We start from the raw sequence: 23,192 nt of genomic DNA, 5'->3' as shown, positions 1-23,192 counted from the left end.
GTGTTGTGACTCACAGCTTGAAAAACACGGCTATTGAGATTTTGCAGCAAGGTGGACTCTCTTTCAGATGGCAGACATAACGGTGAAATCCTGAATTCTCTCAGCAAATTAAAAACAGGGTTGGGAGAGAAGGATTTAGAGAAGGGAAAGAAAGGAAGAAGGTGTGCCTGGTTGGTCTTTCATTCTGGTTGTGTTGAGAGTGTCCCCAGCAAATGACGCCACTCTCTTCTCTCTGCAGCTTGACCACATTTTATCCCCTCCACCCATGCCATTTCGGAAATGCAGCAACCCAGATGTGGCTTCTGGCCCTGGAAAGTCACTGAAGTTTAAAAGACAGCTGAGTGAGGATGGACGACAGCTGCGGCGGGGAAGCCTGGGAGGGGCGCTGACCGGTGAGTCGGGAGCGACTTGTATAAGAGAAGCGATTGTGTTTATATACTGGAAGGTCCCTAATGGCTGTGGAGTTCATATGTGAAAAGCATCCTGCTTAAGAATGGGTCTGCCCCTCTGTGGGCTGCTTGGGAAAATCGAGTCCAATCCAGAGAGCATTTAAATTGAGGATTTTATTAGTAAACTTTACAGAAATATAATTTAAGTACAATAAAATGTACGCATTCTAAGTGTACATACGGATGAGTTTTGGCAAACCAGTGTAACTACCATCACAAGATATCAGATGTTCCCTGTGCCCCTTCCTAGTCATTTCTACCCACACCCCAGTCCTTGGCCCCAGGCAACCTTAGATCTTCGTCTTGTTACTATAGACTAAATTTATCACAAGAATTTTATATTAATGGAATCATACGGTACATGCTCTTTTGTGTCTGGCTCCTCTCCCTCAGTATAATGTTTTTCAGATTCATCCACGAATGATGGGTGTTTCAGTAGTGTGTATGGAAAGTTGTAAGAAACTGTCATACTGGTTCTAAAGTTGTACCATTTTACATTCTCACCAGCAACAGATGAGCGATCCAATTGCTCTTGCTTCTTTGCCAAGCTGTGATGTTGCCAGTCTTTTTAATTTTAGCCATTTTAATGGGTAGATAGTCATATCACATTGTAGTTTTAAAAGGTCTCTAAATGATGCCAGACATCTTTTCATGTGCTTATCGGACATTCGTATATTTTGCTTTGTGAAGTGTCTGTTCTAATCTTTGATTAGATTTTTAAAAATTAAGAGAGAAATTTTCTTTTATTGACTTGAAAGGTAGCCAAATTAAGATAAAGCATGGCTTCCCTTAAAATAACCCACTATTTAAATTTTCATGTTGTTAAATTTAACTTTAAATCACTAAAGGTTAGATTTCTATTTCATTCTGAGTGCTTTTTCCTCTAAATATAAATATTTTGAAGAGACTTTATTGCTTTTTAAACCCTGAGACAAAGTTTCTTTCTACATTTGAGAGTTTGTCTGCCAGTTCATAAATGGTCTGGAAAATGAATTGAGTTATTCACATTTCTTGGAGAATTATGGATTTGACTTTTAGGAAATGAAATTTCTGGGAAAAGAAATGCTTCTGCCATATGGTCAGTAGAGTCTAGAATATTTGACCCCAGGTGGCACATTGCTGGAGTGCGGGGTGAAACTGAGCTCAGGCCAAGGGGAAGAAAGTCATCAAAAAATAGCTGCACTTCACTGGGTTTAAGGCAAATGTTCACACTTGAGTTTTACTGATGTTCTTTCAATGTGTGTTAGGACATTTTTCTTTGCTTTCCTTTTATAGATGCAAACTATTTGCTTTCTTAAGTGGGAGATCCTAAAGATTGTTTAGTCCAACCTTTATTTCGTAGGTGGGGAAATTGAATCTTAAAAGTTAAAAGGCTCCCCCCTTTGCTTTATTAATTTCACTTAGGAATTTTACTTACTTTGGTTAAACTGTTTTTGACCCATAGGAGGACAGGAATGGTTCTCTCCAATTTTTGCTAAAGCAGTTTACTTAAAGCTTTAAAATAATGCAAGGGGTGTTGCTCTTGATGCAGACAGATGACCTGAAGCGTGAAATTTGATCTTTAGCTTGAAAAAAAAGCTGGACTTGATTCCCATTTCGTCATCTCAACAGCTCTAACGGTTCTATATTTATACAATTTAGCTTGCTATACAATTTTTTTAGGTAATTAAGTCTTTGGTCAGATAATTTTCAAAAATGTTTAAAAGCGTGGTAGCTCTTCTGTGGAAGAGCTTAAAAAAATCTGTGGTACATCAGCCTGTTTTTAGAAACAGTTGCTTGAAAGCTTTATTGACTATGAAGAAAGTGTTCTTAATTGGTCCTCTAGATAGCTTAGCTCAAGATTTAGTGAAATAAATGCAAAGTACTTAGCCCAGTGATGGTGGCTGTTAGTATTATGTGCATAATGAATTGAAGTTGAGGTATTTGTGGTTGATGGAGAATTTGGGCTCGTGAACATCAGCTTGAAACCATTATCCACTGAGTTTCTGCTTTGTGTCAGGCACTGGGCTAGTGTCAGGTGTTGGAGCAGAGAGAAGAAAGCATCATTTCTGATCTTTATGTCACATGGTTTCCATTAGTTTCAGGCAACTATAATCACATATGATCTTACCTTGGGATATGCTTTGTTGCTAAACTTAAATTAAGTCAACCTGGTTTTGCCATTGGAACTCTGTGCCTGGTATATTCTGTAACTTGAAGACTAGCCATCTTCCTATTGCTTAACTTTGTTTTAATCCAAGAGTTTTTTCTTTGGCAGTTTTCTACTGCTTTCTTTAAAGCAAAGACTTTGTGAAGGCTTAGTTTATAATTTGAAAATGTTGCCACCACTTAAACTTCAATAAAGTCTTAGCTCTTTGAGAGGAAGATCCGTGATTTCTTCATCTGTTTATCTCTAATAATGACACCTAACTTTAAGAACTTACTACGTGGCAGGCACTGTTTTTAGGGAATTACGTTTATTGACTTATTTAATCCTTACAACATCTCTATGCACTTATGAGGGAGGCATTCTTATCCCCATTTTATAAATAAAAACACTGAAGCACAGACAGGTTGAGTAAATTGCAAAAGGTCCTGGTGGTCATAAACAGGAGAGCTAAGATTTGAACCCAGGCCTTGGGGCTCCAGAGTCTGTTCCTGTAAGCACTCTATTGTTCTTAGCACAGCAGGTACCCAAGAGGTTTTCAATAAGTTCCAGCAGAATTAATTGGAGTGAATCCTAGGTGGGAAAGTCTTTGCTCCATTGGAATCTGGGGATGACTCGATCTGTAGGTCTCCCGGTCCCTAAATTATGAAAGTAAATTAAAATTGGGCAATTAATACATATTAAAAACATTAAAATTTATATATTTGTTAACCCAGCCATTCTGTTTCTCAGATTTCATCACAAGGCAATAGTTATGAATGTGTGCAGACAATTAACTCTGGTTATCTTTAGAGCAGCATCATTTATAATAGTTAAAATTGCATATCATCTAAATATCGGGCAAAAGAATATTGATTAAACATATAGTATACACATAAAATGGAAAACAATTGTAAACACTAAAAATCATGTTGTAAAAAGTATGTTTTAACATTGAAAAAGGCTCACAATATATTTTTAATGTGAAATCCCATTGTTGAATGGTCTCATAGTATCTTGTGCTTCATAGGACTTATGATAGTTGTAATTAAATAATTACATATTTAATGAGGGGGAGGGAAAGAATTCCTGTCTGTTAAGGAGTTTTCTCAAACTGGGGTGATGGTTGACTGGGTTCCCTTTATAAATGGGCACATGAAGGATGCTATAGCCTTTTTTACACCTTGCAATTTAATCCATGAGACATTTTTGTCCCTGAGTTTTTTGTGGCATTAGGTGACATATCACTTGGTAACAGTAATGCTGAATAACCACAAAATTTCAGTGTCAGACAACAATATGTATTTCTTTCCTGCTCACATGGCTGCAGGTCAGCTGGGTTTTGGGTGAGTTAGCGTGGGCCTGCTGTGATTGGTTCTAGGATGCGGGTTGAGTCTAGATCTCTTCCACATGTCTGTCTTCTTCCTTGGACCAGCAGCTACCCGTGGCATTATGTTCTCCTGGTAAAAGGCGGGAGCAAGACAGCGTACGTCCACCTGCACAGGCATGTTTGAAGCCTCTGCTGGAATCATGTCTGCTGACGTTCTGTTGGCCAAACCAAGTCACGTGGTCAAGCCCACAGTCAAGGGGCAGAAGCATGCCCTACCCACCATGACACCTTGGCAAGGGTGCAGACATATAACACAACTGGAGGGGAGTGAAGAATTGGGATCATTAATTCTGTCTGCCTCTCCCTCTTTTTTAAGCATAATCTTTTACAATGAAAACACTTACATTTACCTATTTTTCAATTATATAAGTAATATGTATTCAATGTGGACAATTTAGAAAATAAAGAGTACCGTAAAGAAAAAAACCATAAGCCCATAATTCCACCGTGCATAGATAGCCATGGTTAACTTTTGCCATTTTCTTTCCTCACTCAAGTTTTGATTCTCTAAGAGTATTAGATCAAAGGAAAAAACAACCAGTACCTTCTTTGCAAGCTGGCTTTAAAAACAGATCTAGAGTTTACTTATGCCCATCACGGCCTGGAGTTTCTTTTTTTTGGGAGGCTGATGTTTTCTGTCTTCATGGCTCACATGTTGCTAAATAGGCACCCAGAAGCATCCAGTAAACATTGACTGAGCTTTGGAGCCCCCTGGTGAGGAAGAGGAGCTTTATTCTAATCATTATACAGAACCTTGAATCTGGGCATGGATATATGGTAAAGTGCCTGACAGTTCACAGCAAGGAAGCTGCAGAATGAAGGGCAGAGCCTCAGGATCTGGAATCCTGGCTTCTTGATATGCAAATAGTGCCCCAGTCCTAGTCCTGCATTCCACAGCTGTGATGCATGCCTGCTGCAGCCCTAATAATCAGAAGAGGAAGGCTGCTTTTCCTCATGAAGAGAGTTGTGTTTTTCAAACACGTTTGGGTTGTTTGGAATGTAAAACAAAGACGAATCTACATATGTGTGTAACTTGCACATGAGAGATCGACTTTGTAGACAGTGTAAACTAGAACTTCTAAAACTGTTAGAATCATGGTGTTCTTTCTATTTTGGGGGGAAAGTTGAGAGATTTTTCTTTCTTAGACTATGGAAGTCAGTTTGGAGTAACATCTAAAAATTCACAAAAAGGCATTTCAGAGTGAATTTCACTTATTCAAGAAGGAAAGGAAACACAAACAACACAATCCCAGAAAACATTATTTCTTTCAAAATTAACCTGGAGGCCATTAGTGTTTGAGTGCTGTGTAGAGCTTACGGGTTTCTCAACCTGAAGGCCTCCTTAGCTGCTGGGCAAGTTGGAAAGAATTCGGATTAAAGCAAACTTACATAAAATATGACTATTTAATGGGTATCCTTGGTACTTGGTAAATATTGTACCTAAATACTCTCCCATATTCTCTGTATTTCTTCACTTTCGTAATACCGTCCAAATAATGCCTGAATAAAAATGGTGTATTGTTACACTACATGCTGTCACAGGCAAACCGAAAAATATCAATGGCTTAACACAATAGTTGTTTATTTCTCACTCATGTAAATATTTGGGGTTAGCAGGCAGCTCTCTTTCTCATGGTGGGTGAGGGACCCACACTCCTTCTATCTTTTGCTTTTGCTCTTTTTTATGGCCTTGAGATACTCTGCTTCTGCCTGGTGGAAGTGCAAAGAGAGAGAAGGAACCTTTCCAACTTCTTAGAAGTCCCAGCCTGGAAGAGACACACTTCATGTCCACTCACCTTCTTTTCGCAAGATCCCATCATGTGGTCACAGCTGAATGCAAGGCTGATGCTGGTGTGGGGGTTCAGCAGTGGACCATTGCCTCTGAGTCCAGCTACACAAGAGGCAGGGGCAACATGGCACTTACTAAATCAGGGAAAACTGAAAGAAATAGGTTGCTTTTTTTTTTTTTTTAAAGATTGACACCTGAGCTAACAACTGTTGCCAATCTTCTTCTTCTTTTTTTTTTTTCTGCTTTATCTCCCCAAATTCCCCCCGTACAGAGTTGCATATCTTAGTTGCAGGTCCTTCTAGTTGTGGCATGTGGGATGCCACCTCTATGCAGCCTGACGAGCGTTGCCGTGTCGGCTCCCAGGATCTGAACCAGGGAAACCCTGGACCGCTGCAGCGGAACCCACGAACTTAACCACTCGGCCACAGGGCCAGCCCCCAGAAATAGGTTTTAATAAAGAAGTAGGATATGATTAATTCAGTTTTCAGTGTGCTAAGTTTGAAATGCCTATGAGATATGTTAAACAAAGGTATGTCAAGTAGGGCTGCTAAATCACAGATGTGGAGAGAATTGTATTTTGAGAAGGAAAGTTTGAGAAGTTGTGCTGTGAAAGGGACTAGGGAAGTAGGGTGTGAGCTGGAGGGATGGAGGGGTCAGACGGGGCCATCTGAGTGTGGGAGCCATGCAAATATGTTTGTAAGGTGATGGCTCAGAAGAAAGAGATGATAGCTGAAGAAGTGAAGTGCTTTGGAGGAACCCGGCAGGGCATCCAGAGCGCACATAAAAGGATTGGCCTTTTGTAGGAGGAGGGGCACTTCCTCCATTTAACAGGAGGAAGGAGGAGAAAATGGATGCAAAAGCAGATCGTTTAGGTAATCTATACCATGGAATACTACTTAGCAATAAAAAGGAACAAACTATTGATGCAGGTGAGAATCTGAGTAAATCTCAAGAGAGTTACGTTGAGTGAAAAAAAGCCTCTCCCAAGAGGTTACATGCTGGATAACTCGAGTTGTATATAACATTCTTGAAATGACAAAATTATGGAAGCGGAGGACTGATTAGTGGTTGTCAGGATTTAAGGAGCGGGAGACAGGAGGGAAATGTGGAAGTGGCTGTGAATGGGCAACGGGGGGGATTCTGTGGTGATGGGGATGTTCTGTCACTTGACTGCCTCAGTGTCGTTATCCTGGTTGTGACAATGTACCACAGTTTCACAAGATGTTACCACTGAGGAAACTGGGTAAAGAGTACCTGGGATCTCTGCATTGTTTCTTACCACTGCGTGGGAATCTATACTGATCTCAAAATCAGTTTTATTTTTAAAATGTTCATTTTCCAGATGACTGATTTTAATAAATTTTCCTTTTCATAAGAAGCAGATAGTTGAATAGATGTGGTGGCTTCACTTTTCTCAATGAGGGGTTGGGAGGGTTATATGGGAGTTGCATAGAGAAGTAGTCAAGTAATCTTGGTGAATAGGAAGAGGAGCTTTAAATGTAGCAGGATTTCTTGGAAGCATTGGCAGCCCATTTAAGGTCTGAGATCATGAATTGGAAATGATGTCTGTCCACATGTTTGAGGGTAAGGTTAAGGCACCAGGGAAATTTGTGTCCTAGGCGTATCAGTTCCAAAGAAGCTAGTAGAGAGGCCTGGTCCAGGGTCACTCAGGAGAGTGCTGGGGAGGGTGGAGCTGAGCTATATAAGAATGATGGAGTTTTGGTACCTGTGGTGGGATTTCTCAGGGGTGGAGCTAATGCCCCTGGGAGCTTGGAGCGAGGACTGGAAGTGGGAACCTGATGTGTGGTGGGGTTGGGGGCTGATGCAGTGGGTGGGCTGAGTTGACTTAACCAGCCCCTGAAGGATAACTGAAATGTTAATATTTTGAAATTTGGCAAATTTTGAAACTCCTACAGGGCAAAGATCTTTCTAGATGCTCTCAATTTGGGTTCTTGGCTCTTGGCCAACGGAAAAAAACTCAGATTCACAGATAATTCACACTTAAGGTTTTATTGGCTTAAAAACATCCTGCTTCTATTGGTTTTACTGTTTCTCAATACTTATAAAATCTCTACTGAAGGCATGTGACTGGGGGCTGGAATTCTTTAAAGTTGGTTTAGTGTTCTGTTTTAGAACTTGTAAAATTGTGTAGTTCGTCAACAGTAGTGTGTGAGGCTGGAGGATGTCTCTACCCATTTTTCTGAGTCACCAAGTAATCAAGAGGTGAATCTTCCTGGTGAGAGTGCATGCTTTTAAGTAACCTTTGAAACCATTTGCTGTCTTCACTGCTCCTTTGTCAGTTTATGTCTGGATGTTTTGTTTGCTGTCTAGGTATTCTAATTAGAAGAGCACTATTTTGGTGTATTTTTGTGTTTGCAGTTTCTCCTTGTCAGATTAGACATGAGACTGGCTGAATGGGGCAGGCGGCTCTGAGCCAGTTCCTTTGGCAGATGCTGCCTCCCAGTGGCTCTGTCGGGGAGCCCTCTGTGGTCACTCAGCTCCCATGCAGATGGCTTACTGATGAGGTAGTGCTCCCTTAAACAGAGTGATCATCACATGGTGGTTCCCAGGCCCCAGGTCACAGGCTGCTTAGGAACTGCCCTGTGGCCGCTTTGTTTGGAGACAAGCTGCAGAGTCCTAGTTGAAGCTCAGATCTCTCTTTCAGGCATCTTGCACCAACAAAACCTCCTCAAGAGATGATGATGTCAGGAATGATGGGAGAACTAAGGAGAGAGTCTAAACGAGGACTTGAAGAATCAAATGCATTTCTCTTATGCCGAGAGTCAGTGAGAGACTGGGCTGTTTGCCTTGATGTGTGCATGAGCTCCAGAGGGTGCTGGGAGCCATGCTAGATCCGCAAATCTGGCCCTTCAGAAATCAGTTTTACGTTTCTGTACCAGATACAGTTTGAAGAACTTAAAGATTAGTGCTGAGTGTTAATTAAGAAGATGTTGTTGCAGAAGACTCAGTTTCTTTTAAGTTTCTTCAAGTGCCTTCTATGGAGCAAAAGGTAAGTTGGCGCTTAAATCATTGTTGACGTAGAATTCCAAGATTAATGGGGTAGGAAAATCAGTCACATACTGAGAGATGGCTAAACCATATCACCTGCAGGATAAGGTGGCCTTGCTGACCTTTGGCTGGTTATGTTGGATAGGATCCAATTCAGTAACTGAAATTTTTCAAAGTACATCAAAGAAGAGAGCGTCTGGCGGTCATTTAAAATTTTTGCTGGCATTATTTTAAAGGTTGTATGAGTCTAAATATATGTATATAAGGAGGCTCTCTATACCAATTAGGCTAATGAAGAAACTCACCAGAAACAAACCAAGTATGTGTGAATATTAGGCTCCACCCAGCATCCTAGGTGCATCAGTAGGCTTTCCTCTCTCTCTCTCTTTCCTTCTCTCTGTTTCTCTCTGTCTCTCCCCCTTATTTCTTGTGTTCTAATGTGATTCAGTAAATAATGGACTTTGGTTATTCCTGAGAGAAAAATGAATTTATTGAGTCCATATATCAAAAATTCAACTTATTTGTTCTTAAAATTCCCTTTAGAATAGAAAATTTCTTTCCTTTTTTTTTGGCATTTTATCAAGGGATTGAATTGTTGAAAGGGCATAATCACGTTCCTTTTATTTTTTCAACAGTGGTGGTTTTTTTTGTACTTCTCTGAAAGTCTGTTTTATTCTGATAGGAAAGACTGGGGCCTGGGCGTGGCTGACATGGTTTTCCTGTCCTTCATGTGTTGTGTACTTGAGCGTTCTGGAAAACACGCAGATTCCAAGCTTATCTTCTCAGTTTCTTATGTTATCATCTGTAAGAGATGAAGTGGTTTTAGCTCCCTGTGACTCTTCGGTATATATGAGGAAGGCACAAAAGTTGAATTGATACAGTACAGTTAGGAGAATGAAATATAAATTTAAATAATAGAAAATTAGTATTGACCGTTAAATCCCACACACAACACTCCTTGAGCTGTTGGGAAGAGGGAGACAAGGAAGATGGTAGGTGCTGTCATTTCATGCCACACTGGAACCCGTGTATGCAGTTGGACGTAGACACTGGCTCTTTGGGTGATATTTTCTTATGTACAATGAAACTGCAGCGTATCTGCACAGAGCTGCATGTGAGGTGCTGACTGCTCATATGCTGGAATCGGTAAACTGGAACGTGGGTAAATCCTCTAGACAACACAGGCATGGTCGTTGGGTGTGATGAATAGCAATAAGGGAAGATATAGGTCAGAAAAGGATGAGATACCCATGTTAAACTGAATGGGGTTTAAAGATAGAAAGCAAGTGACTTGGCTGGGTGGAGGTAGCATCTTGACATGTCCTACACTGCTGTTTCAAGGTGTAACAGGAGGGCATGAAATGGGGATCTGAGGCCAGCTTCTCAAGTTAATGGCTAAGTACTGGTTTTCCTACATTTTCTCCCTTCACATGTATGTTCTTTCTCCATTGTTGAGCGAGGAAGCCCACCCTCTCCCCTGGAGGAGCATGCCAGTGATGTCCTGTCACCGTCCTCTGAAACTGAGCACCCCAGGCCATCCATCTCGTGTTTAAAACTCATTTTCAGTGGCTAATCAAAGATCAAGAATGTAGACTTTTTTTAACTTCCTGGATGGAAACTGAAAATGAAGCTGACTTTGTGTCAACTCCCCAGGAAGAAGCGTAGGCAAAGAAATGCACATGCCACCAACTGGGAAGTTTAAAGATTTATGAAAATTAGTGTTTCTGATATATTAATGACTCTGGTGGTGGTAGCCTGCATTTGTCATTGTCATGTTCCATTGTCATTCGAGTACTTAATCAATGCCTATCGTCAGGGCGACATTTATTTTCTTGTAAGAATTTCTCTGTTCTCTGATAGCACTGTCTCGGGCACCTGCCTCACCCAGGGCCTGAAGGTAGAGCTGAGGATAAGTGCCTCCTTGCTTTTAACTCTTTGGTGACTTGCTTACTAGAGAGTAAAACTTTTCAAAAGAGAGAACAGTATCGTTTAAATGTCTGTTTTTCTCATTCTGAATAAGAACACAGGTGGAATCATGACCATCTTAAATGATTAACACTGCACCAAATTAGGCTTGAAGATGGATTTTGCATAAGGTACCTTAGTTCCCAGTTTCCAAGTCCCTGTAAAGGAGAGGTGTGTTAAGTGACATATGGAGACATTCGTTGTGTGTTTACATGTATGCATATACACATGGCATTGCACCTTTGAGCTTTTTCTTTTTTGGATGAGGAAGATTGGCCTTGAGCTAACATCTGTTGCCAATCTTCCTCTTTTAGCTTGAGGAAGATTGTCCCTGAGCTAAAACGTCTGTGCCACTCTTCCTCTATTTTGTATGTGGGATGCCACAACAGCATGGCTTGCTCAACGGTGTGTAGGTCCATGCCTGGGACCCGAACCTGTGAACCCCAGGCTGCTGGAGTGGAGCAGGTGAACTTAACCATTATGCCACCAGACCAGCCTCTTACCCTTGGGTTTTTTTTAGTGTTCCATAATGTAGGATATGCCCGCAGTTTTGCCCTAAATTACTCTAGAGGACAGTAGCAATTATGTGTGTTACTGTCCTTTTATTAAAAGTTCTGAAACAGATTTCTTTGAGCTCAGAACAAGGAAAAAGGAATTAGATTGGTCTGATAAATGTGAATTTTTCTTTCGTTAAGTAGCGAGAGTGGAGTAACCCACTGTGTTTCTATCTTTGCCTTCGTTACCAGGAATCTCAGGAGAAACATTTTGTGTTTTTGTTTTTGCTCCTTTTTACTAGCTTTTGGCTGCAGTGGTCTATATAAATAACATGAAAAATAGGGGAAAATAATACCTGCACAAACCCAGAGCAACGAGACCCTCACCTTAGGTGTATAAAACAGGGAAATGAAGCTCCTGATCCTTTACTACCTTCAGATTCCATCCCAGACACCCTCACATCACTTGGCTGATTGCTCTGCAGCCATGCTTTCCTGCCCTCCTCCCCCTACCATCTCATGCTGTTCTCTTCTTACAGGATGGATCACTTTGAACTCTCTGTTGTTTGCATATTCTCACAGCAAAGCCTGCTGCACTGCAAATACAAGCGCTCAGTAAGTAGAGTTGCCAGATTGAATACATGCCACCCAAGTAAATTTTGCCTTCAGATAAACAGCTTACAATATGTTTAGTATATGTATGTCCAATGTAATATTTGGGGTGTATGAAGTCAAATTTATTTGAACTAAAATTTATTTAGGTGTCCTGTATTTTTATTTGTGAAATCTGGCAATTCTATCAATAAATACTGGAAGGGTCTGAACCTAGGCATTATCAGACGTGTTGTCGCGTTGGTATGTTCATGGTATGAAAGACAAGGGGTTAGAGGCCTTACAGAGACATTAGTACCATATCCTTTTCTTATATTTTTTCCCCCTTAGAGCTGCTTAGTCACCTTGGAGAGTGGACCATCTTTGCAGATGACCCCAAGCACACCTTATATGTGATATCCCCTTTGACGGGCGAAAGTCTGTGTGCATGATCCCCGCTGCCATGCTGTCAACAATCACAGTGCTCTCTGGATTCCAATAATAGGAGTTTAACTGCATTTAATAGAATGACTAGAAGAAAATGACTAGTCTCTCAATCTTGAGAGATGACTGGAGGGTGATTGGAACAACCAAATGGCTACCTCCCCGTACCTGAGCACCACAGCACACTGATTTCCCTATAAGCATGGCTGAATTCTCTAGAAAGGAATGTTGAGTAGCCTAGTGATACTGTTACTTTAAAACATGAGGCGCATGGACTGGAGTTCAAGACGACTTAATGCCATCGGAGCTTTCAGAAGTGGTCAGTGGCTAAATAATAGACCAGAAATTCCAAACCTATACCAGTCATCAATTTCCAAGCAGTGCTGAGGCAGTCAGGATGCTAATCTTGGCTTTAAGTTTTTTCTTTTTAAAAACTAGGGCAGTAATATGTTATTTTTTGTTACATTTTGTTTTGCAAAGCCCCTAGTGATTTTTTAGAATTTAATTCAGAGTATAGGGTTGCAGTTTGATAACAGTGGTTTCTAGATCTTATTGCTTTTCAACCAGGTAGAGTGGACATTAAACCTCCTAAAGGGAGGCAAGAGAACAGGCCACGCAGCCCCTGATTAAGATCTCTCACCCCGGAACCGGGATCCTTAACAGATGGCCACTCAGAGCCACTGGTGGAGATCTTGTGGTATTGTTTTTTGAAGATTAACCCTGAGCTAACATCTGCCACCAATCCTCCTCTTTTTGCTGAGGAAGATTGGCCCCGAGCTAACATCTGTGCCCATCTTGTTCTAGAGATCTTGTGGTATTTTGAAGAAATATTTTATAGTTGTCTTCTAGATTTTTTGCTTATTCATTAATTAGTATCCACAAACATCTCTTAAGACAAAAAGATTTTTTAGGGAGTGTACATAAACTTTACCATTGAGGAGGAAGAATTTGAAATCTGTTTGTAATATAAGCCAGCATGAAACCAGGAACTTCCAGAGAAATATATGTGGAAATGCGCAGTTATGTGAATTAGATTGTATATAGAAGTTTCCTCATGAAAATAGAGAACTTATTAGGAAATTTGGGCTTGTCTGGAAATTTCTACTTAGATTGTGGTAGGGAGTTTTTTTTATCCCCTCTGTGGCTGCCTTTGTTCTTTTGGTTTTTCTTGTAAAGCTCCTGATCCCTGACTCCTCCTTGGCTTCTGTTATAATGGTTTAGATGTAGGGCAGTTGTCAGAAATGTTTAGCATCTCAGGGCTGCCAGTGACATTTGGGTATGTCAATCAAAGCCCTTAGTGTGCTAAAGAATGTTATTGAGTAAGGTTCATAATTTCTCCAAAAAGTAAAATCCTAAGTACAAATTGTCCTGTAGTGTATTGAGGTTAACCGGCTTACTTTGAACATACACAGTATTTTGTGGCGGTGTTGGACTCTCTTGGAGATGGGTTTTAGAAGAGAAAATCAAAGGCAGGAGAAGTGCATGATGTTCTCCATATCAAGTTTAAGGCCACTGAGTCTTTCATTATTGTTATTGTTACCAAACAAACCACTGAGCCATTTTAAATATTTTTTTAGGCAATATGGAACTAAACAATAATGGAAATATATGAACCCTGGGAGAAATAAAAATGAGAGACAGAACAGAGAGTTAATATGCACAGGCATGAGTAAGTGAGTCTGTGAATGTTCAGTAGCTTCTGTGTGTGGGGCGTGATGTGAGGCTACAAAGACAGATGAGATCCAGTCCCAGTTGACACAGAGTTTACAATGTAGAAGAGCATGTTGTGCGTGGAAATAAATGACACTCTGTACACAGGCAGCCGCACAGAGGCAGATGGTGTGATGGGGGAAGGTGAGGCTAGTAGTGCCCCTGGATGTGGATTCAATGCCAGTGATGCCAAGATGGGTGAAGCATCCTGGAGGAGGACCTGAACCATCACTGAACACAAACTGTGTATTCAGCACTGTGCTGGGCATTGACATGTGTTACCTACTATCATCATCACTAGGATGGAAATGGAGGCTCAGAGAGGGAAAGTGAACACCTAGGGTTCCCTAGCTAACAAATGGGGAAACTAGGATGCAAACCTGTGTCTGGCTGGTTCCCCACTCTGAGCTCCGAGGCCACTGGTGAATGGAATGAGAACCAGTTATCCCGTAAAGTGCCCCATGCCGGGGAGAATTTGATCCAGTCTGAGGATGGTGCCAAGGAGGAGTGCCCTTGCCAGGAAGAGTTGTTTCTCAATGGAAAGTAGAGGGGATAATAAATTGGTGGTTGTGGGCTTTCTGTTTGCCAGCTGGTAGGATAGGCTCTCTATTTACGTGCTAGGTTAGTCCTCACAATCCCCCCATGAGACTGGTCAATCATTTCCACTTGGCAGAACGTTTATGGGAAACTGAGGCTTAAGAGGTCAAGAATCCTGACCAGGGCTACACAGCTGCTACATGGTAGTAGTCAGGCTTTGAATTTGGGATTTGAACCTCGTGACTGGGGCCAAATGCTAACAGATTTGAATTAGAGAGTTTCATAAATTTAAAAATTGGACATATTTCCAGGATCCAGAGGGGGCAGCAAATATGTTTGAATGGAAGGAAATTTTGAAAGGGCTTGGACTAACTGGGCTGACAAGTCAGAGTACGACGGGAGGAGGGGATGACTCTCACTAGCTTTATTATTTCGAAGAGGGTAAGATACTGGTCCTTGGGGAGGTTTTAGAAAGGTGTAGAGGAGGCAGGTGGGGGAGAGGAAGAGAGAACAGGGAGCTGACAAGTCGTTTAACAGCTGCTCCACATATCCCCAAACTGACTCCGAGAAAAAATGGTTCTATTTATTTGCCGTTTCCTTCCATATATCTTCCCAACAGCATTCATCAATATCTGTCATTTCCCAGGGGGTTTAGACATGTCTAGCAATTCATTCTGCTGAATTATATTTCAATACGCGGATGGAGGGAGGCCAGACTGCAGATGTTAACTCTGACCTGTGCCCGGTGTCGCTTAGACACTGCCACCACTCAGCTCCTGGGCGCCTCACTCAGACAGACGTTCCAAGCAACCCTGCTTGGTGTGGGATTCTTGTTCTTATGTTCTCATTAGAGCAGGCTCTATTTATTTATTATTTTATTTTGAGGAAGATTAGCTGTGAGCTAACATCTGCTGCCAATCCTCCTCTGAGGAAGACTGGCCCTGAGCTAACATCCATGCCCGTCTTCCTCCACTTTATATGTGGAACGCCTGCCACAGCATGGCTTGCCAAGCAGTGCCATGTCTGCACCCGGGATCCGAACTGGTGAACCCCAGGCCGCCGAAGCAGAACGTGTGCACTTAACCGCTATGCCACGGGCCGGCCCAGAGTAGGCTCTATTTAAGACTTCTTTAAAAATCAGTTTTAAGTTGTCACATTAACCTTTAGTCTATACACCTAGAACGTAGGACAAAAGTATTATGCATTTTCTGATAAGACTTTTAAATCCAGACAGTCACCATCTGAGGGGATACTGCATTGTTGGTCATGATGCAGGAGGAGGTTGCTGGCCAGGGCTGGGTCTCGTTGTGGAAGGGGAGAATTTGCTGGGTACCTTGAAGACAACAATGTGAGTGCTTGTAATAATAGGAACATTGAGGCTTACTAAGCTCTATTTCTTATACTAACTCATTTGATCCTAATATCTTCCCTTATTAGAATTTGACTGAAAGTGGTAATCTTGGTGGATGAAAAGAAATATTTCTTCTTTAAGCACAAGTTACGGGAAAACTACAGAAAGGAAAGACCAAATATATTTCTCTGTAGGTATGGATTTGAATGGTTTGCATTTAAAAACAGACTGTGTGTTGGCATTTTTGCCCTTTCGTCATAAAATGACAAGAGTAACAGGATGGCTATCTGTGATCGAGGGTGAGAAGACCACCGTACCTTAGAATCATCTTGCCACATTACCCACACTGGAAGTTATTTCTTTAAAGCTGCAGCTGCACTTGACAGTGGCAATGGCTCCAATGGTTGTCCAAAGGCTTTGATTTCTCTGCTGCAGACGTGTGTTCTGTTGTTTTTCCACAGACTCGAGCTCTCTCGCGGTGCAGCATTGGGCTTTAGTGACTCCTTGAAACATTTCTCATGTACCATTCAGTCTGGGCTTGCCCTCAACTATTATCTTCTGCTACCTGCTCTGCTTGCTACAGGCTTCACTTTAAAGCGTCCCCCTAGCTTTGTCACCAGGCCCTTCTGGTTAGTAATGTTGCCTAGCTGTTCTAGGTTAAATACAGAATGCTGGTGATAATATTCTAAGAATTGAAATTGGGCATCTATGGTGGATTTGAGTCTTGCAGCAAAACAGGAGTTTACACACTGCTGCATTGGGCGGTTAATTTGATCCAGACCTTGGGGCCCCGTTGGCGTCACTATGCTCTGGCTACTAACCTCCCAGAAGACATGCATGCTCTCTCCATTTGACTTTCAGTTTCCTTGTCAATTGGAGATCCCTGGCTAGTGGCAGTTATGTCTTCAAGGGCTTAGGGTCAAGGCTGTGCTTTGGACTTTCCTTGTGTGAGTAAACACACATCACACCGACTAGAGCAGCAGTTCAATATAGGAGTCAGTGAACTTCAGCACTTTCTGCTCACAGGTCTGTTGGTTTCTCAAATGATATTTATTTATGCCATTAAGAAGAATGATTTAGCAGCATTGTTGATGCAGTCTAGGTATAGTTATTCTTTTGCAGTGGGGACAAGAAATTGGAAGTCAGTCACCCATGCGAGAGGGAAGATGAAAGGAACCATGTCTCTACGTTGTAGGAGTGCAGCTGAAGATGAATAAAGGGTGGCGATAATTGCCTGTGAGGACGACAGTCACTGTGATGAGGGAACCAGTGTTTAGGAGTGAGCAATGGGGCATAGAAGAAGAATGTCTTGATGATGATGGAGTACCCTTTAGGGCACTGGCTGCTGACTCGTGGATTCTGCCCAGATTCAGCCAGTGACTTATCATGGTCTATAACCTTTCTCCATTTCCAGAATTTGGATGGTTCTTGAAAAACTCAGTTCCTCGGACTTGTGAATGATGTGAAGGGCTTAATTTGTTTAGTGGAATTTTCAAAAGCAGGTGCTGACGTAGTTTGATGTGGATACCTCCCTTTGGACAACAAAAAGGACTATCTTTTTCCTCTGGAAGATGCAATGGTTTTGGCTAAGCAAGGGAGGGTGATTTTGTTTGTGTGTGTGGTAAAATATACATAACAAAATTTACTATTTTAACCATTTTAAGTATACAATTCAGTGGCATTAAGTACATTGCAACCATCACCACTGTCCATCTCCAGAACTTTCTCATCTTCCAAGCTGAAACTCTGTACTCATTAAATCACTCCTCATTCCCTCCTCTCCCCACCCCCTAGTAACCACTGTTATACTTTTTGTCTCACTGAATTTGACTATTTCAGGAACCTCATATAAGTGGAATCATACAATATTTATCCTTTTGTGTCTGGCTTATTTCATTTAGCATGTCTTCAGGGTTCAGAATTTCCTTTTTAAGGCTGAATCATATTCCATTGTATGTATAACCACATTTTGTTTATCCATTCGTCCATCAGTGGACATTTGGGTTGTTTCCACATTTTGGCTATTGTGGATAATGCTGCTATGAACATGGGTGTACAAATACCTGTTTGAGTCCCTGCTTTCAATTCATTTGTGTCTATATTCAGAAGTAGAATTAAGCAAGGGAGGTTTTGGTCTGCAGTGGGGAGGGCAAAATGGTGGGAATGTCCCTCCTCCCACTTTAATGGTGGCTGTGAGCTTTCTGGGGGCTACTGTGAGAGTTTCCGTAGATGCTCTAGTCAGCAGCAGCTTGGTGTAGCCAAAAGGTAAGGATACAGGATGAGAGATGTGAGCATGTGGTTCCATCTGCCTTTTCATGGCTCCAGCACAGTGCTAGCTTCCCTTTGTTCTTTTTGTCCCCAGCCCCTTTGCCTCTGTAATGCTACCCGCATTCTCCTTGCCTTTCTTATGCGGCTCCCCAACTTCACCAAAACCCTTGAGAGCAACACAGTGGTCACCTCAGCTTCCTTTTGTTCCTGGTTGGTGCCTTAGAGGATAAACACACTTTTTCAGAGTTCCTATGTATAACTGAGCACCAGAAGACGTATCTAAAGACTGCTTTGTTGTGTAGTTACCAGGTCTTATTTTCCCTTTGGTGTCCTGTTTGAAGTCTAAGAGAAACAACCCAAAATGTAAGACTGTGGACTGACTGTAAATCTGTATTGCACTTCAGGTGATATGGAACTTTTTACTAGAAGCTTTTAAATCTAGCAGTTACACTATTCCCTGATGATGAAGTAGGTCTCCGGAGGCTATATTTAATTCTTTATATAGCCATTCTGCTAAAATTATTGCTGACCTGATATTTTCCTACTTCAGAAGGATACTTTGAGCTTTGGGTGCTTTGAAAGTGTGTATCTCATGTTTGAAAGCATGCATTCATGGCGGTCTTCCTTCTTGTTTCTTGGAATTCAAGATGGAAACAAAAGAAAATACATTCCAAGAAAGAGACCGTATGTAGCCTAGGTGGCACAAAGGCATAATCTGGGTCTAGGCTCAGGAATCGACTTATTTTCTTATATAGCCTTAAAAGACTACAGATCTCTTCCCACTCACTCTGTGAAGAAGAGGCCATGTGACCAAAACAGTAACAATAACAAGCATAAAAATCCCATTCAAATAACCTGTATGTCTATGGTTGAAGCCTGACAAATTCTTATATCACTCTGGCCAACTGATTCCAGGTTTAATACGGACCTTTATTTATTGCCTCTAAATTCCTAATTATGTCAGTAGAAAATATTTAATAAATGCTTTAATAATGGTATTGAGTTTTAGAAATGTGTTTCTAAGAGCACAGAGCTGATCAAAGTTCCAGTTGTAACAACAGGCTTGATTCGGTGTTAAAATATAGTAGCCAGATTGTTAGGCAAGCTCACCTCTCATACAGCAAATTGGGAATGGTATTATCCATTAATTTCCACCCTGTGCAGCTGAATAATTCAGTTGACAGATGCTAATTTTCTTAAATTGTAGGCAGCAAATGATGCGTGAATGCAACAGCAACACACTTTTTAGAGGCTCTTGGTAGTCATCAGAAAGCGAATTTATATAAAGTTTGATGTAATCACTACCAACTATGGCACAATGTTGATGCCTTCTAATGACTGCCTTAAATCCATCTGTTGTCCTCTTTTCCCTATTAACACTAATGGGGGTCCGGGCAGGAATAAAACATCCCATGTGTTGTGCTAAAAGACCTTCCAATCTGTAACATTTATATGATTCCTAAGGACAAGACTCATGCAAGAATCTTAGTGACATCTGAATCTAACCCGTGACAGCGTTATAAACATTACATTGTATAAGTGTATAAATGCTGCCTAACTTATTTTTCCAGTGGCTTAAAATTTTATTTCTTGCTCATCTTATAATCCATTGTTTGTTAGGTAGCTCTTTGTGTTTCTTATTTTTTTAAGTTTATATTTACTGAATGTTCATTGTATAATGCATTTTCTTTTTTGGTTTTACAACCACCCTATAAGTTTACAGCTGAGGAACCTGAGGCTTGGAGCAGTTCATGACTGAGTGATGGGATCAGTTTTGGGGATCAGAATTGGCACACAGCAGTCTGACCCTAGAGTCAACCATAACTAGAACAATCTATTTTTATCATTACTGGCAAAGACCTTTATGTCTGGTTGGGTTTGAAGAGAGTGTAAGATAAGTATATGGGCTAAGTTCAAAAACTTACTTCAAGCTCAGTTCAAAAACTGATCAGTTATTGAACATCAAAATGTCTCCTTTAGGGTCAGGGTCTGTTGAAGTAACAAAAGAATTGAAGGCCGACAGAGTCTCTCCTTGGCCAACTCTTTCCAGGCTTCTCTGAACCCTCTTTCTCAACTAGGTCTCAACCTTGGCGAGTAAAGACTTGAACAAACACTAACACAGTTTCTAACAGCTCAGGGCCACATCCTTAGGATGACCCTGGTCCCCTTAAAGTGCCTGCCTGAGAAAACTGAAGGCTGCCTCCAAAATTTACTGTTTGTTTTGGCCGATGGATAGGGTCTCTATCTCCCATTCTGTGTGGGAGGATGGAATCCTAACTTCCATAACTGCCAGCTAGCAGCCTGGCACTTTCGCTTCCCTGACTCGACTGGGCCCCAGCTTGCACCCTGCCCTCCTCCTTCATTCTCCTGTTAAAACACCCAGTTACTTCTGTACATATTGAAGGTGGGTTAGTTCACGCTGGCCTCTTTTTCCCTATTGCAGTGGTTATTACTGGGTCAAATCTGTCCTTACCACTTTACCTAGTGTCCGGCTTTGTTTTTCTTTGCCAAGGCACACCTCTGGTCTTGTTACTGAGATTAGACTTAACACATGAGATAGTGACAAGTAAAAGGCATGTGGTGGTGTTCAAGTGGGGGATTTGAGAGGAGGAGATAATGGCGTGCGTGTCCTGGTAGCAGTGGTCTCCGCTTGCTCTAGAGTGCCCTGTGAGCTCTAACAAAGCGTAAGTGTTCAAAGCATGGTTAGGAGTGAATGGAGAGAAGGGAAGTGGCTCTGGTTCCTTGTGCCCTCTCCCCCAGTGCTTGTTCTGGATCTATGCAGAGTCTGACTTCCCACCTGGGGCATCTCTGGGCTTACTGAGCGGGGATCCTAGCATATGAATTTCCTGCACTGAGGACTTATTCAGGAACTGTCCCTGCTTTTGTCCTGCCCTCCCACTGGCAGAAAGGGAGCCTTTCCCAGTTACAGCTGCCATGCCTTTCACGCTGGGACCATGATGAGGTTCTTCATGCTTCCTTTTTGCTCCCATTCTCCAGGGAACCTCTCCCCTGGCTTCTTCTCCACCCACACCCCTTGGGGAGCCCTCTTATCACTCACACCCCTCTCTGACATGATCTTAGGGAACTACCAGTTTGAGGGGTGGAAGGAATTTGCTCTTGGCTAGTTTGCCATGTTGGATTATGGAGCACATTTTTTGAAAGCAATATTATATCATATACAGAAATTAATAGAGAATAATTCAATACAACCCCATATACTTGCCAGCTAGCTTTATCAAATCTTAATATTTGCCACATTCTTCAGATACATTTATAAAAAGTTAACATTAAGTATATTAAAACCACAAGTGAAAACTTAATTCCTTAGACTTTTAAGTTCAACTAAGAAACCCATTTATTCCCTGCAGATAGTTTTTAAAACAATAAAATATTATAGCATACTCCTCCCCGGACCCACTCCCCATTTTCCCTGCCAGAGATAACTACAATTCTGAATTTGCTGTTTATCTTTTCCATAAAGAAATACTGTTCTTTATTTTAATATTATTCATTGTTTTTCTTTATTTCTTTTGTGATCCATCCTAAGAGCCCATTACCATGTTTTACTTTGTTGCTGCGGGGGTTAGAGGATGCATTGATGGAGTTATGAAGTTCTTATGATAATGGGAATATTGATAGTGTATCGACTGCTCTCCATGTCCCAGGGTGAGTGCCTTAAGTGCACTATCCATTTAATCCTGTCTGCTACCATTTCCCACCTTTTCAAAAGATTTATTCTCTCTCTATATATAAATATATATTATTTTCTTATAAATGTAGAATCATCCTATCTTTACTTATAACTTGTATTTTCACCTAAGCATATGTGATGAATATTTTCCTGTGATAGGATTTGGGCTTCAGAGTAAGAATCCTTGTTTTGCCTCTTTATTAGCTGTATGCCCTTGTCTAATTGTGTAACCTCTCTGGTCTTTAAAGTGGGGATAATATTACGTAGTACCCCAAAGGACTGTTAATACATTGCATATAGCAACATATAGTGAGACCTCAATGTACTTTAGCTGTTATGCTATACTACAAATGAAATTTAAGAAAATAATCTCTTCGGTTTTATTCTTCCTATTTAGATTTGATCAAGTATTGATCAGAGTGTAGTTTAACTGCATTTCAGGCAACAAACATTTATTGAGCACTTATTAAGCGCCAGGCACTGTGCCAAGTACTGAAGATACAGAAATGAATGCCTATTTCTTCGTCTCAGGGGGATTACACGGAGATAGTCTAATAATTATTTTCTACTAAAAGAAAAAAAGGACTGATTATAGAATGCTTCAGTGAACTAGAATGTTTGCCTTCAAGTTTTTCCATGATTACATTAAATTCTTCAAGTGTTTTTGTATCTACCCTTAGTGGTTTTTAAAATGAACAATCTGGGCCAGAGAAACGGTGAGGCCAGAGTAGAGTTTCTCCATCACACACACCTTGATATCACATAAGCTTCTCTTCTCCTGTCAGCACTCCCTGAAACATGAACAAAGAAAATATAAATACAGGAAAGACACAGGAGAGACCAGAAAAAAAAAAATCTATGGATTCCAATTCCTGGAGGTTGGTGTATTTCTTTGACAAGTGATGTCCTTCAAATAGTGAGAGTTATTTCCATGTTAAAGAAATCATTTTTTCATGTAATCCTGACGTTAGCATTCCTAAATGCAGTCTTAGAGTTTTCCTGTTCTTTTTCAATTAATGTCCTGTTTTTGGGTCCAAAGGGGACAGATTTCCCAAAGGCCCCCTTAGTCCAGCTTTTAGTTCATGTTTCAAAATAAGGCAAGGAAAAAGATAAAAATTCTAGACTTTAAATGTAACATACCCTGCACAAAAATGTATCTTAATGTTTTTGAGATGGTGACTGGAACCACAGAGGGTAATTATATTTGAATTTTCAGTGATAGGGTTATGCTTCAATTAATTGATATTTGCTATATTTATTTGCTGGGAAAAAATCCTACCCTATTATGTGGGGTTAGTGGGGAATCGGTGACAAAAATCAATATGATCCCATAAATATAGGTTACAGAAAGAAAGTCTGGCAGAAAATCACTGAAATGT

The 23,192-nt window shown here is 41.0% G+C and overlaps 1 protein-coding gene across 6 annotated transcripts in view; it reads left to right on the top strand.

Annotated features, from left to right (window-relative positions):
* MAST4 (microtubule associated serine/threonine kinase family member 4) overlaps positions 1 to 23,192 on the top strand; it is a 575,525-nt gene that overhangs the window by 174,233 nt on the left and 378,100 nt on the right. For all 6 annotated transcript variants that reach the window (XM_070519562.1, XM_070519559.1, XM_070519558.1 and 3 more), the window contains exon 2: positions 239 to 392. In XM_070519562.1, coding sequence (XP_070375663.1) covers positions 239 to 392 — 154 coding nt within the window. The remainder of the gene's footprint in view (positions 1 to 238; positions 393 to 23,192) is intronic.

The sequence above is a fragment of the Equus asinus genome, chromosome 10, assembly GCF_041296235.1.
Source record: "Equus asinus isolate D_3611 breed Donkey chromosome 10, EquAss-T2T_v2, whole genome shotgun sequence".
NCBI lineage: Eukaryota > Metazoa > Chordata > Mammalia > Perissodactyla > Equidae > Equus > Equus asinus.
This window is presented reverse-complemented; position numbering and strand designations above follow the sequence as displayed.